The 13310-nt window shown below is 31.6% G+C and overlaps 2 protein-coding genes across 2 annotated transcripts in view; both read left to right on the top strand.

The window, feature by feature from the left end:
• Nucleotides 1-967: 967 nt before the first annotated feature.
• LOC119609026 (peptide deformylase, mitochondrial-like) lies at nt 968-2589 on the top strand. The gene is made up of 2 exons (XM_037963699.1): nt 968-1460; nt 2098-2589. The coding sequence occupies exons 1-2, from the start codon at nt 1053-1055 to the stop codon at nt 2407-2409; spliced, it is 720 nt and encodes a 239-aa protein (XP_037819627.1). The 5' UTR covers nt 968-1052; the 3' UTR covers nt 2410-2589.
• A 158-nt stretch (nt 2590-2747) lies between these two features.
• Nucleotides 2748-13310, top strand: part of LOC119609021 (cadherin-23-like) — a 17036-nt gene continuing 6473 nt past the window's right edge. Inside the window, exons 1-18 of the mRNA XM_037963692.1 lie at nt 2748-3363; nt 5612-5767; nt 5905-5989; nt 6071-6254; nt 6401-6570; nt 6636-6816; nt 6876-6954; nt 7010-7104; nt 7168-7347; nt 7406-7582; nt 11426-11619; nt 11678-11906; nt 11963-12299; nt 12361-12474; nt 12536-12596; nt 12654-12810; nt 12870-13005; nt 13069-13269. Coding sequence (XP_037819620.1) covers nt 3282-3363; nt 5612-5767; nt 5905-5989; nt 6071-6254; nt 6401-6570; nt 6636-6816; nt 6876-6954; nt 7010-7104; nt 7168-7347; nt 7406-7582; nt 11426-11619; nt 11678-11906; nt 11963-12299; nt 12361-12474; nt 12536-12596; nt 12654-12810; nt 12870-13005; nt 13069-13269 — 2818 coding nt within the window. The 5' untranslated portion in view covers nt 2748-3281. The remainder of the gene's footprint in view (nt 3364-5611; nt 5768-5904; nt 5990-6070; nt 6255-6400; nt 6571-6635; nt 6817-6875; nt 6955-7009; nt 7105-7167; nt 7348-7405; nt 7583-11425; nt 11620-11677; nt 11907-11962; nt 12300-12360; nt 12475-12535; nt 12597-12653; nt 12811-12869; nt 13006-13068; nt 13270-13310) is intronic.

Here is a 13310-nt window from a genome sequence, read left to right as displayed (position 1 = left end):
AGAATACAAAAGTTAAAGGTCACACAATATAAAAACGCTTGATTTAAAAATAAAAATATCAATTTTCATTTTAGAAGAGTTCCAAAAATAAATTATTCTAAATGTATTCCTATTTCATTTGAAAGTACAAAACAATTAAACGCACCAGTCGTTTGTGGAATTCTTACTTTTTTATTTAAAGCAACAAAAATTGTTCTTATCCATTCTATTTTTAAATAAAATGTTTAAGGCATCATGTTTTCAAATTGTTTCGCCCAAATGATGAATGACCTAAAAATGTTTTTGGAGGGCAAAAGAGGCAAAAGAACATACTGTCATAATTTTAAACTTTGATTCTATACGGCTTAGTTCAAATATTTTCTTAACATGGAAGGTATGTATATAATGCTCTGCTTACTCATCACCCACAAATACATAGTATGTATGTAGTTAAATGTAAATGGGAATGAAAATTTATGATGGTTCATTCAAATATTTATGAGAAAACGACTTTTATGTGTGGCAAAAGTCATAAATAAAATCAATGAAAAGGTTTTTATTTGAGTTGCAATAAAATATTAGTTAGTGTTTTTTATTTAATATTCATTTAGTTATGTTTGTATTTACTATCTATATATTTCAAATATAACGGTTTTCGTTTCATGTAATGTTAATCTTACTTTACTTTTAAATTTAACATCCCCTGTTAATGCTAACAACTTGGCAGCACTCTTGTTTGACTTGCCTGCCAAGACAGTGTTGCTATAGTATTTTGTTAAAAAAACACTTACAAAACTGTTTGATAAACTCAATATTTTTCGAAAATGTTCAAGATGTTTAACCGTTTTCAATAAATTTTGTTCAATAGTTATTTATTTTAATTAAATTTAACATTAGAAATCAATGTTTCAATAGAAATCATAAAATATTTGTTTTTATTTTTCAAAAAACGCTAAATTACGACCATTGTTCAACAGCTGATATTTGTTTACACTTTGTTTTCTTTAGCCGGCATTTATTTGTTCTTCTTTCAATTGCGTAAATTCTTGAATTTTTTAAAGTTATTGATTTTAATGGCTCTCCAAAAGTTAAATCTTCTTCCTTTCAACCTAATCAACACCTCTAAAAGGTTTATACATACTACCACAAGAAAATGTAAAACATTTCGTCAAATGTATCGTGATTTCTGGACACCAAAACAGGGCAATCAACCACCCTATGGCCACTTTACACAAGTTGGAGATCCTGTGTTACGTTCAGCAGCCGCTGAGGTACCAAAGGATATGTTAAATAGTAAAGAAATTGATATGATTGTGGATCAAATGATAAAAGTTTTAAGAAAGTACGATTGTGTCGGGATAGCCGCACCACAAATTGGTGTATCTTTGCGTATTATTGTTATGGAATTTAGAAAGGATTTGGATAAGAAATTTACAAAGGAAGTCTATGAGGCTAGGAAGATGTCACCACTGCCGTTGACGGTAAGTTTGAAGGAGTGTTTAATTGATGGGCTTAAGAAATTTGAAATGTATTGTGAAAATTTTAATAAAAATGTGTGAGAATGGGAGACAATGTGAAAAATTTTAATAGATAGATAGATAGATAGATATAGATAGATAGATAGATAGATAGTTAGATAGATAGATAGATAGATAGATAGAGATAGATAGATAGATAGATAGATAGATAGATAGATAGATAGATAGATAGATAGATAGATAGATAGATAGATAGATGATAGATAGATAGATAGATAGATAGATAGATAGATAGATAGATAGATAGATAGATAGATAGATAGATAGATAGATAGATAGATAGATAGATAGATAGATAGATAGATAGATAGATAGATAGATAGATAGAGATAGATAGATAGATAGATAGATAGATAGATAGATAGATAGATAGATAGATAGATATAGATAGATAGATAGATAGATAGATAGATAGATAGATAGATAGATAGATAGATAGATAGATAGATAGGTAGATAGATAGATAGATAGATAGATAGATAGATAGATAGATAGATAGATAGATAGATAGATAGATAGATAGATATCTTCACTTTCATATAATTACTTCTTAATTTATTTTTAATATCTTTCTTTCCAGGTTATGATTAATCCCACCTTAAAAGTAACCAACTACACTAAACATAAACATCCCGAAGGCTGTATGAGTGTTCGTGGCTATTCTGCGGAAGTTGAACGTTACGAAGGTGTTACCTTAACGGGCATAGGTAAAAGGGATACACCCTCCGAGCTACAACTAACAGGTTGGAATGCACGTATAGCACAACATGAAATGGATCATTTAGATGGCAAACTATATATAGATCAAATGGATCGTTCAACATTTTATTGCACCTGTTGGGAGACGGTCAATTCAAAGGCAGGACGTGTGGAAATACCATTTTATAAGTAAAAATTGAATACACTATCTCAGAGGAAACTTTTACTTTCAAATTTTCTAAGAAAAGAAAATTGTACATTCTAAAATAGAATTTTGTTTTGATTTTCAAAATCTGCAGATTACAATATTAGGTGCAATTTTTGAAATATTACTAGTTTTGTTATTAATTATTGAAAAATAAAGTCTATTTGTAAATTTAATTACATTACTTTTTTAGCAAACTTCATATATTTTTCAATTTTATCTTAAAAATGTTAAAATTTTTTATCAAATTACTTTGAAATAGAAATTGATAAAGTATTTTAACAAACCCATTTCAGTATCAAAATAACTGTCTCAGATCAAACTCTAAAAGCGCAATTAAAAAACTAAAATTTCTTTAAAATTTTAAAATTGAAAAAGAACAATTCAAATTTAAGCCAAATATAAATACATTAAAAATAATCATTAAACAGTGCTTAAAATATATACAATCAATTTATTAAAATATCAGTGTGGAAAAAGCCATTTACCTTTCACAAAAAATCTCATCTTTTTAAGAGCATTACCTTTTTTTTTAAATGAAAAGAAAAAACAACAACATGAAAACAACAAACAACAACATTGTCAACATGTTTTAAATTAATGATGACGATAACGAAATATTGAATAATGACAATAAGAACAAAAAAAGATTCTTCCAAAAGAAATATGTATTACAAATAAACATATTCATCATATCTTTTCATCTATTGCAATGTGTGTGAAATAAAATTTGTTATCTGTAAAAATCATTGTTTAAAAGAAAAACCAAAATCACAAAAGAAATAAATGATAACATTTTCTACTACTCAGACAGTTTTAAATCATCAATATTGTTATTTTATATAAACACAAGAAATAATATGTTTTCTGTCACCCAACTTCCCATTAATATACTTCTTATAATCATTATTTTAATATTGAGTGATGGAAATATACAAATTGGCAAGTAGTAAAACAAATCATGTTTAAATATATGAGTCATTTCTTAGGAAACTGCTAAAAAAAACTTAAAAAAATACCTTTTTTGTTTGAGTTTTTTTTATTTTCAATAAATATTTTTGTAGCAAATATTATTGTAAAAAATTCCAAGAAAATTTAAAATTTATTAAAATAAATTCGGCTAAATATGAAATGACTCATATAGCAAACTAATATTTTACCTTAAGGACAGAGTGGTTGAAATAGACTTCGCAAAATATAAGTTTTAGAAAACAAATATTGATCAATAATTACTGTAGAACCTGATTTTTAAGGATTTACTCGATTCATTAAGAGCACATTTTTATTCCCCAAAAAATTTAGCCACAAATGTAGAACTTTTTATCAATAATTCATTCGAAATCGAGCCATATATTCCGTCTGGAAAAGCCATAGTTTTTCATCACTGGTTCAGAATTACTTATCATGAATCGTTGGATTAAGGAAATTATCGCTTGGTTACAGTACTAGATTATGGATGATATTAGTCAGTCAGTTAGATAGATAGATAGATAGATAGATAGATAGATAGATAGATAGATGATAGATAGATAGATAGATAGATAGATAGATAGATAGATAGATAGATAGATAGATAGATAGATAGATAGATAGATAGATAGATAGATAGATAGATAGATGGTAGATAGATAAGATAGATAGATAGATAGATAGATAGATAGATATGTCGGTAGCTAGCTCGATCGATCGCTATATCGATCGCTCGCTCGCTAGCTAGCTCGCTCGCTAGCTCGATCGCGCTCGCTCGCTCGCTCGCTCGCTCGCTCGCTCGCTCGCTCGCTCGCTCTCTCGCTCGCTCGCTCGCTCGCTCGCTCGCTCGCTCGCTCGCTCGCTCGCTCGCTCGCTCGCTCGCTGCTCGCTCGCTCGCTCGCTCGCTCGCTCTCTCGCTCGTTCGCTCGGTTCGCTCTCGCTCCTCTCGCTCGCTCGCTCGCTCGCTCGCTCGCTCGCTCGTCGCTCGCTCGCTCGCTCCGCTCGCTCGCTCGCTCGCTCGCTCGCTGCTCGCTCGCTCGCTCGCTCGCTCGCTCTCTCGCTCGCTCGCTCGCTCGCTCGCTCGCTCTCTCTCTCTCGCTTCTCTCTCTCGTCGCTCGCTCTGTCGCTCGCTCGCTCGCTCGCTCTCTCTCTCTCTCGCTCGCTTCTGCTCGCTCGCTCGCTCGATCGCTCGCTCGCTCGCTCGCTCGCTCGCTCGCTCGCTCGCTCGCTCGCTCTCTCGCTCGCTCGCTCGCTCGCTCTCTCGCTCATCTCGCTCTCTATATATATAGATCGATATGTCGATCGCTCGCTAGATAGCTAGCTAGCTCGCTAGCTAGCATAGTCGTCATCGTTTCGTTAGTTCGTTCGTTCGTTCTTCGTTCGTTTTCGTTCGTTCGTTCGTTCGTTCGTTCGTTCGTTCGTTCGTTCGTTCGTTCGTTCGTTCGTTCGTTCGTTCGTTAGTTCGTTAGTTCGTTCGTTCGTTCGTTTCGTTCGTCGTTCGTTCGTTCTTCGTTCGTTCGTTCGTTCGTTCGTTCGTTCGTTCGTTCGTTCGTTCGTTCGTTCTTCGTTCGTTCGTTCGTTCTTCGTTCGTTCGTTCGTTCGTTCGTTAGTTCGTTCGTTCTTTCGTTCGTTCGTTCGTTCGTTCGTTCGTTCGTTGTTCGTTCGTTCGTGTCTTCGATTCTTCGTTCGTTTCGTTCGTTCGTCGTTCGTTCGTTCGTTCTTCGTTGTTCGTTCGTTCGTTCGATTCGTTCTTCGTTCGTTCGTTCGTTCGTTCGTTCGTTAGTTGTTCGTTCGTTTCGTTCGTTCGTTCGTTCGTTAGTTCGTTTCGTTAGTTAGTTAGAAAGGTTGATGTTTATTAATTCAAATCCACGGAAATGCTCCTAGCCTCTGTTGATCGTCTTCTGCATTCCTTCACCTATTTGGAAATCAAACCCACGACCTCCCGTCTGACAGACTAGAATACTACTAATATTAACTGGAAGTTCGGGATTAAAAGGGGAACAGGGATTAAGGATGGAGGGGTATTATAACAAAATATTCTCAGATGAATATAATGAAATACTATAAATGTCTACAGCATTTAAGATCACTTTTAACCACTGTGTCCTAACTAACATTTAAGTTGAAAATCCTATTTTATCAAACAAGTAACAAATACTTGTTAACAATTCAAATTGTTCTCACTTTACTTGTTCCACTACATCTCGAATATATTTTACAGTTCTAACAGCAGATGAATGGCAAGAACCTTATTTTATAGATCCTCATACTGCCGGTATCCAATGGCAAACAAGTGACACAGCTGTAGGTGTACAAACGATTAATGTTCGAGAAGAACTTGTTGTACCATACAAATTGGCCAAAATCAATTATAATGGTAAGAAATTTTACATAAGTATACTCAGCAGATACTTAAAAATACTTACTACTTAAAAATTACTTATTTTCAATAACAATAATAATGATGATGATAATGGTTGCTTGAAAAATTTTCCATTATTTCCATAAACATAGGCACTAGTACACCATTATTGGGAGCTTTTGATATTGGTGACAATAGCTTATTGGGTGCTAGACTTATTTTAACAGACAATCAATGGTATGAGAAAAATCAGTTTTATTTAACAAATTGTTTGTAAATATTATTAAGTCTTCTATTATGTTTTATGTTTATTTACAGGTTTATTACCATAGAAAAGCGTCAAGATTTTGAAAATCCTCAACAACGTATTTATTTCTTTCAAATTTATATTAAAGATGTTGCGTTGTCAAATGCGGTGGAACCTAGTGTTCTGATTAAATTGGAAAATATTTTTGATAATCCACCTACGCTAACATATGCTCCTTCACCGTGTAGGGTAGAGGTGAGTAGATTTTGAAGATTATACATTAACATTAAAAGTTCGATCTCTACAATCAGTTTGGATACTTTAGCACAGATACAAACCTAAAATTTCAAGATAAAGCTTAAAATTTCATAAAATCATAACTTTTTTCAAATACTCTCTAGGAACTTCATTCGAATTACATATCTGATTGCATTTTCACGGTCTATGATCCGGATGGTATGGATCGTAATAATATACGCATAGAGGCGGTAGGTAAAAATAATGAAAATTCTATATTCGCATTTGTGGAGCACGGAGAGACCACGACCTATGAAAAACAATATAAATTAAAGTAAGTTGCCATTAGTTTTAAACAAAATCTTTACGAGACTTTCAAAATAATCTGTTTTACTCAAGACTTCTTCAAGAACTGCACTACGAGGAGAAAGCCATCTATAATCTTGATGTCAAAGTGTATGATACGAATAATAACACGGGTGATATATTTGCCATATTGGAAGTGATCGATTTACCAAATCGTGATCCTATATGGGTAAGACCTTTAACAACGGCCACTTTTAATGAAAAAGAAGAACAGGTATTAAGGTTATAACTCATTTTAAATACAACAATTCTAAAATGTTCTAAATTCTCAAGATTTTCAGTTTAAAAGCTATAGATGGCGATACAGGTATTGATAAACCCATTTGCTATAGGCTCAAGTTTGAGGAAGATTGTAAGTAAAAGATCTTGTATATTAACAACTGTTAAATGCATATATTTTTCTCTAGACTCTGAATTTATAACCATTAACTCCTCGACGGGCTTGTTGCATATTCAACCCATAGATCGTGATCTTTTAAAACAACAGATTTTTAGTTTCTATGTAAGTTATTTCAAAATTCAATTTACACTTAAACCGATTTAATGGTCTCTGTTCATCTTTCAGACTTGTGCCTATAAATGTGATGATCCTTTGTGGTTTATAAAAAACTCCACAATTTTAATAGTTCAGGATATCAATGATCATAAGCCAGAGATTACTTTAGAACCACAAGTAGTACAAGTTTTAGAGTCAAAATACTTAACTTTGCCACTGCAGGAATTCTTTATAGAAGATTTAGATTTGGTAAGTGGATGAATATAAAATATGAACCAATTTGATCAGCATATTTATATTACTTTAGGGTTCAAACGCCACCTACAATGTATTCCTGACAAATCCCGTTGAAACAATTAAATATGCCGAAGCATTTACCATGATACCTAATAGTGGTTATCAGAAAACTGAATTTTCTCTAACAGTAACACATGCCGATCAATTGGATTATGAAGACGAAAATTGGAGAAATTTTGAACTAAAGGTACACTTTTGTATTTATTTAACATTCATATTTCACGATCATTAGTGATCATTTTTATTTCCCAACGAAAATCATCCATTATATTGGAAGAAATAGAGCGAATTTTTGAGTGAAAATATAAAAATCCATTTTCTGGCTAAACTATAAGAGCTAGAGCAAAAACAATGAAAATCTGTGATCACTTTTATTTCCTAATAAAATTCGTTTTTTTGAGTGAAAACATAAAAGTCCATTTTCTGGCTAAACTATAAGAGCTAGAGCAAAAACAATGAAAATCTGTGATCACTTCTATTTCCTACTAAAATTAGATTTTTTGAGTGAAAACATAAAAGTCCATTTTCTGGCTAAACTATAAGAGCTAGAGCAAAAACAATGAAAATCTGTGATCACTTTTATTTCTTACCAAAATTCGGTTTTTTGAGTGAAAACATAAAAATCCATTTTCTGGCTAAACTATAAGAGCTAGAGCAAAAACAATGAAAATCTGTGATCACTTTTACTTCCTAACAAAAGTCGATTTTTTGAGTGAAAACATAAAAGTCCATTTTCTGGCTAAACTATAAGAGCTAGAGCAAAAACAATGAAAATCTGTGATCAGTTTTACTTCCTAACAAAAGTCGATTTTTTGAGTGAAATCATAAAAGTTTTCTGGCTAAACTATAAGAGCTAGAGCAAAAACAATGAAAATCTGTGATCACTTTTATTTCCAACTAAAATTCGATTTTTTGAGTGAAAACATAAAAGTCCATTTTCTGGCTAAACTATAAGAGCTAGAGCAAAAACAATGAAAATCTGTGATCACTTCTATTTCCTACTAAAATTCGATTTTTTGAGTGAAAACATAAAAGTCCATTTTCTGGCTAAACTATAAGAGCTAGAGCAAAAACAATGAAAATCTGTGATCACTTCTATTTCCAACTAAAATTCGATTTTTTAAGTGAAAACATAAAAGTTCATTTTCTGGCTAAACTATAAGAGCTAGAGCAAAAACAATGAAAATCTGTGATCACTTCTATTTCCAACTAAAATTCGATTTTTTGAGTGAAAACATAAAAGTCCATTTTCTGGCTAAACTATAAGAGCTGGAGCAAAAACAATGAAAATCTGTGATCACTTCTATTTCCAACTAAAATTCGATTTTTTAAGTGAAAACATAAAAGTTCATTTTCTGGCTAAACTATAAGAGCTAGAGCAAAAACAACGAAAATCTGTGATCACTTCTATTTCCTACTAAAATTCGATTTTTTAAGTGAATACATAAAAGTCCATTTTCTGGCTAAACTATAAGAGCTAGAGCAAAAACAATGAAAATCTGTGATCACTTCTACTTCCTACTAAAATTCGATTGTTTTAGTGAAAACATAAAAGTCCATTTTCTGGCTAAACTATAAGAGCTAGAGCAAAAACAATGAAAATCTGTGATCACTTTTATTTCCTACTAAAATTCGATATTTTGAGTGAAAACATAAAAGTCCATTTTCTGGCTAAACTATAAGAGCTAGAGCAAAAACAATGAAAATCTGTGATCACTTTTAATTCCTACTAAAATTCGATTTTTTGAGTGAAAACTTAAAAGTCCATTTTCTGGCTAAACTATAAGAGCTAGAGCAAAAACAATGAAAATCTGTGATCACTTTTATTTCCTACTAAAATTCGATATTTTGAGTGAAAACATAAACGTCCATTTTCTGACTAAACTATAAGAGCTAGAGCAAAAACAATGAAAATCTGTGATCACTTTTACTTCCTAACAAAAGTCGATTTTTTGAGTGAAAACATAAAAGTCCATTTTCTGGCTAAACTATAAGAGCTAGAGCAAAAACAATGAAAATCTGTGATCACTTTTACTTCCTAACAAAAGTCGATTTTTTGAGTGAAAACATAAAAGTCCATTTTCTGGCTAAACTATAAGAGCTAGAGCAAAAACAATGAAAATCTGTGATCACTTTTATTTCCAACTAAAATTCGATTTTTTGAGTGAAAACATTAAAGTCCATTTTCTGGCTAAACTATAAGAGCTAGAGCTAAACTATAAGAACTAGAGCAAAAACAATGAAAATCTGTGATCACTTTTATTTCCTACTAAAATTCGATTTTTTGAGTGAAAACATAAAAGTCCATTTTCTGGCTAAACTATAAGAGCTAGAGCAAAAACAATGAAAATCTGTGATCACTTTTACTTCCTAACAAAAGTCGATTTTTTGAGTGAAAACATAAAAGTCCATTTTCTGGCTAAACTATAAGAGCTAGAGCAAAAACAATGAAAATCTGTGATCACTTTTATTTCCAACTAAAATTCGATTTTTTGAGTGAAAACATTAAAGTCCATTTTCTGGCTAAACTATAAGAGCTAGAGCTAAACTATAAGAACTAGAGCAAAAACAATGAAAATCTGTGATCACTTTTACTTCCTAACAAAAGTCGATTTTTTGAGTGAAAAAATAAAAGTCCATTTTCTGGCTAAACTATAAGACATAGAGCAAAAACAATGAAAATCTGTGATCACTTTTATTTCCTACTAAAATTCGATTTTTTGAGTGAAAACATAAAAGTCCATTTTCTGACTAAACTATAAGAGCTAGAGCAAAAGCAATTAAAATCTGTGATCACTTTTACTTCCTAACAAAAGTCGATTTTTTGAGCGAATACATAAAAGTCCATTTTCTGGCTAAACTATAAGAGCTAGAGCAAAAACAATGAAAATCTGTGATCACTTTTATTTCCTATCAAAAGTCGATTTTTTGGCTAAACTATAAGAGCTAGAGCAAAAACAATGAAAATCTGTGATCACTTTTATTTAAAACTAAAATTCAATTTTTTGAGTGAAAACATAAAAGTTCATTTTCTGGCTAAACTATAAGAGCTAGAGCAAAAACAATGAAAATCTGTGATCACTTTTACTTCCTAACAAAAGTCGATTTTTTGAGTGAAAACATAAAAGTCCATTTTCTGGCTAAACTATAAGAGCTAGAGCAAAAACAATGAAAATCTGTGATCACTTTTATTTCCTACTAAAATTCGATTTTTTTGAGTGAAAACATAAAAGTCCATTTTCTGGCTAAACTATAAGAGCTAGAGCAAAAACAATGAAAATCTGTGATCACTTTTACTTCCTAACAAAAGTCGATTTTTTGAGTAAAAACATAAAAGTCCATTTTCTGGCTAAACTATAAGAGCTAGAGCAAAAACAATGAAAATCTGTGATCACTTTTATTTCCAACTAAAATTCGATTTTTTGAGTGAAAACATAAAAGTCCATTTTCTGGCTAAACTATAAGAGCTGGAGCAAAAACAATGAAAATCTGTGATCACTTTTATTTCCAACTAAAATTCGATTTTTTGAGTGAAAACATAAAAGTTCATTTTCTGGCTAAACTATAAGAGCTAGAGCAAAAACAATGAAAATCTGTGATCACTTTTATTTCCTACTAAAATTCGATTTTTTGAGTGAAAACATAAAAGTCCATTTTCTGGCTAAACTATAAGAGCTAGAGCAAAAACAATGAAAATCTGTGATCACTTTTACTTCCTAACAAAAGTCGATTTTTTGAGTGAAAACATAAAAGTCCATTTTCAGGCTAAACTATAAGAGCTAGAGCAAAAACAATGAAAATCTGTGATCATAAAAGTCCATTTTCTGGCTAAACTATAAGAGCTAGAGCAAAAACAATGAAATTCTGTGATCACTAAAATTCCATTTTTTTAGTGAAAACATAAAAGTCCATTTTCTGGCTAAACTATAAGAGCTAGAGCTGTGATCACTTTTATTTCCTACTAAAAGTCGTTTTCATTTTTGGGTGAAAACATAAAAATCCATTTTCTTGTTTTTTGTTTTCTTTGAAGATTACAGCGAAAGAAGTGGAAAATTTGCAACACGAAAATGAAGTCACTTTAAATATCGAGCTAATAAACTGGAACGACGAATGGCCTATATTTGAACGTGAGTTGTATGAAATTGTAATCTATGAAAATGCTACCGAAGGAACACAATTAATAAAAGTGCAAGCCAAAGATCGTGATATAGGAGATAGAGTATTGTAAGTCTATAATGAATGAATATATTAATTTATTGTTAATAAATTGATTAATTTGCAGACATTCTATAGTGGGCAGTATGCAAGGCATTGCTATAGATTCTGGTTCAGGATTAATAACTTTAAATAAAGCTAATGTATTTGACTATGAACGCCAATCTTTGGTAATGCTACAAATACAAGCTAAAGATTCCCTTATCACGGAATATAGTCAAAATTTACATACTTCATATAGTCAATTGCAAATTAAGATATTGGATGTTAATGACGAAACTCCGGAACTAAGAATGGTAAATAGTATGAAACTTTACATAAATATGAAGTTCTATTCTATTCTTTATTACAGCCCCGTTTTATTGTTAATGTTACCGAAAACTCTCCAGCTTTAAGTCTTATTACCGATAAAATTGAGGCTCGCGATCCTGATTCTTCAGCAAATTTGAGTTTTGAAATTCTATGGTCTCAATCTTACGCCACCAAAAGTGGCCAGGAAGTGGACAAAAGTTATTTTATTGGCTGCTTTATAATTGAACGTGAATTGCTGACTAATAACTTAGTTTATGGCCAATTAAAGATAAATAATGAATTCAAGTTCCCGGTTGATTATGAAAAATATGACACGATATTTTTAACCATAAAAGTTCGAGATTTAAATCAAGAATTAAATGAAGATTCTTCTACAGGTAGAGAAGACACTAATTAGACACAATTAGAGATATTTTATTCTTTAGGTTTTCATTTTAGCTGTCTTGACCATAAGAATAGATGACATTAACGATAATCCTCCACAATTTGTTATCGGTACTCTAGAGGAGCCACGCAGTGTTACCGAATTGGAGGATATAATGAGTACAATAGGTGAGTTATCAACGTTTAAATACTTTAAACGATTTTTATATATTAATAACAATATGAAAAGGTACCATTGAGGCTTACGATATAGATGGCGCAGGAAATAATAATATAACCTATAAAATAAGGTAAATTTCTAGTAATTGGTTTTAAAACTGTTATAATTATTTATCAAAATCTCCTAGACCCATAGGTAATCTTACAAAAACGGGCTTGTTAGCCATAAATAGTACTACCGGTTTACTGAAAGTAACAGGTCTGATACAATGCGATATACCTAAAGTGTATAATCTGGAGTATGAAGTTATTGTCAGCGATTCTGTACATGAGACCAAGGGAAAGGTATGTAGTTTAAAAATCACTTTCTATAGAAAGAATTTGCTTTAAAAATCTCTTTACAGATTAATATCTCTGTGCTGGACATTAACAATCAAGTGCCCACTTTAGATGAATTTGAACAACAAGTATTTATTTATGAAAATGCCACCACTGGAACTATAGTGGGTCAAATAAAAGCTCATGATAATGATAGAGATAGTAAGTTTGACAAATTGTCCTTAACTTTCTGCAAGTTACTATATAATTTTACTATTTAACCAGGTCCTCACAATAGTTTGGAATATACCATTAATAGCGCTTTGGCAGAGTTACATAATTTATTCCAAATAAATACCACCAATGGTGAAGTTAAAGTTAATTTACGTAATGGTTTTTTACTTGATCGAGACCGGGGTATTACCTATCATTATATACCCATTGATATAAGAGATAATTTCAATTTTATCAATTCTGCTTATGGGCGTAAGTTTACGGTTTATTCGTCTAATGATTGCAATATATCT

The sequence above is a fragment of the Lucilia sericata genome, unplaced genomic scaffold (assembly GCF_015586225.1).
Source record: "Lucilia sericata isolate MDLA Ls3-8-SP2 unplaced genomic scaffold, ASM1558622v1 Contig000914F_arrow, whole genome shotgun sequence".
Taxonomy (NCBI): domain Eukaryota; kingdom Metazoa; phylum Arthropoda; class Insecta; order Diptera; family Calliphoridae; genus Lucilia; species Lucilia sericata.
Note: the sequence above shows the minus strand (reverse complement) of the source record. Positions and strands in the feature narration are given on the sequence as shown.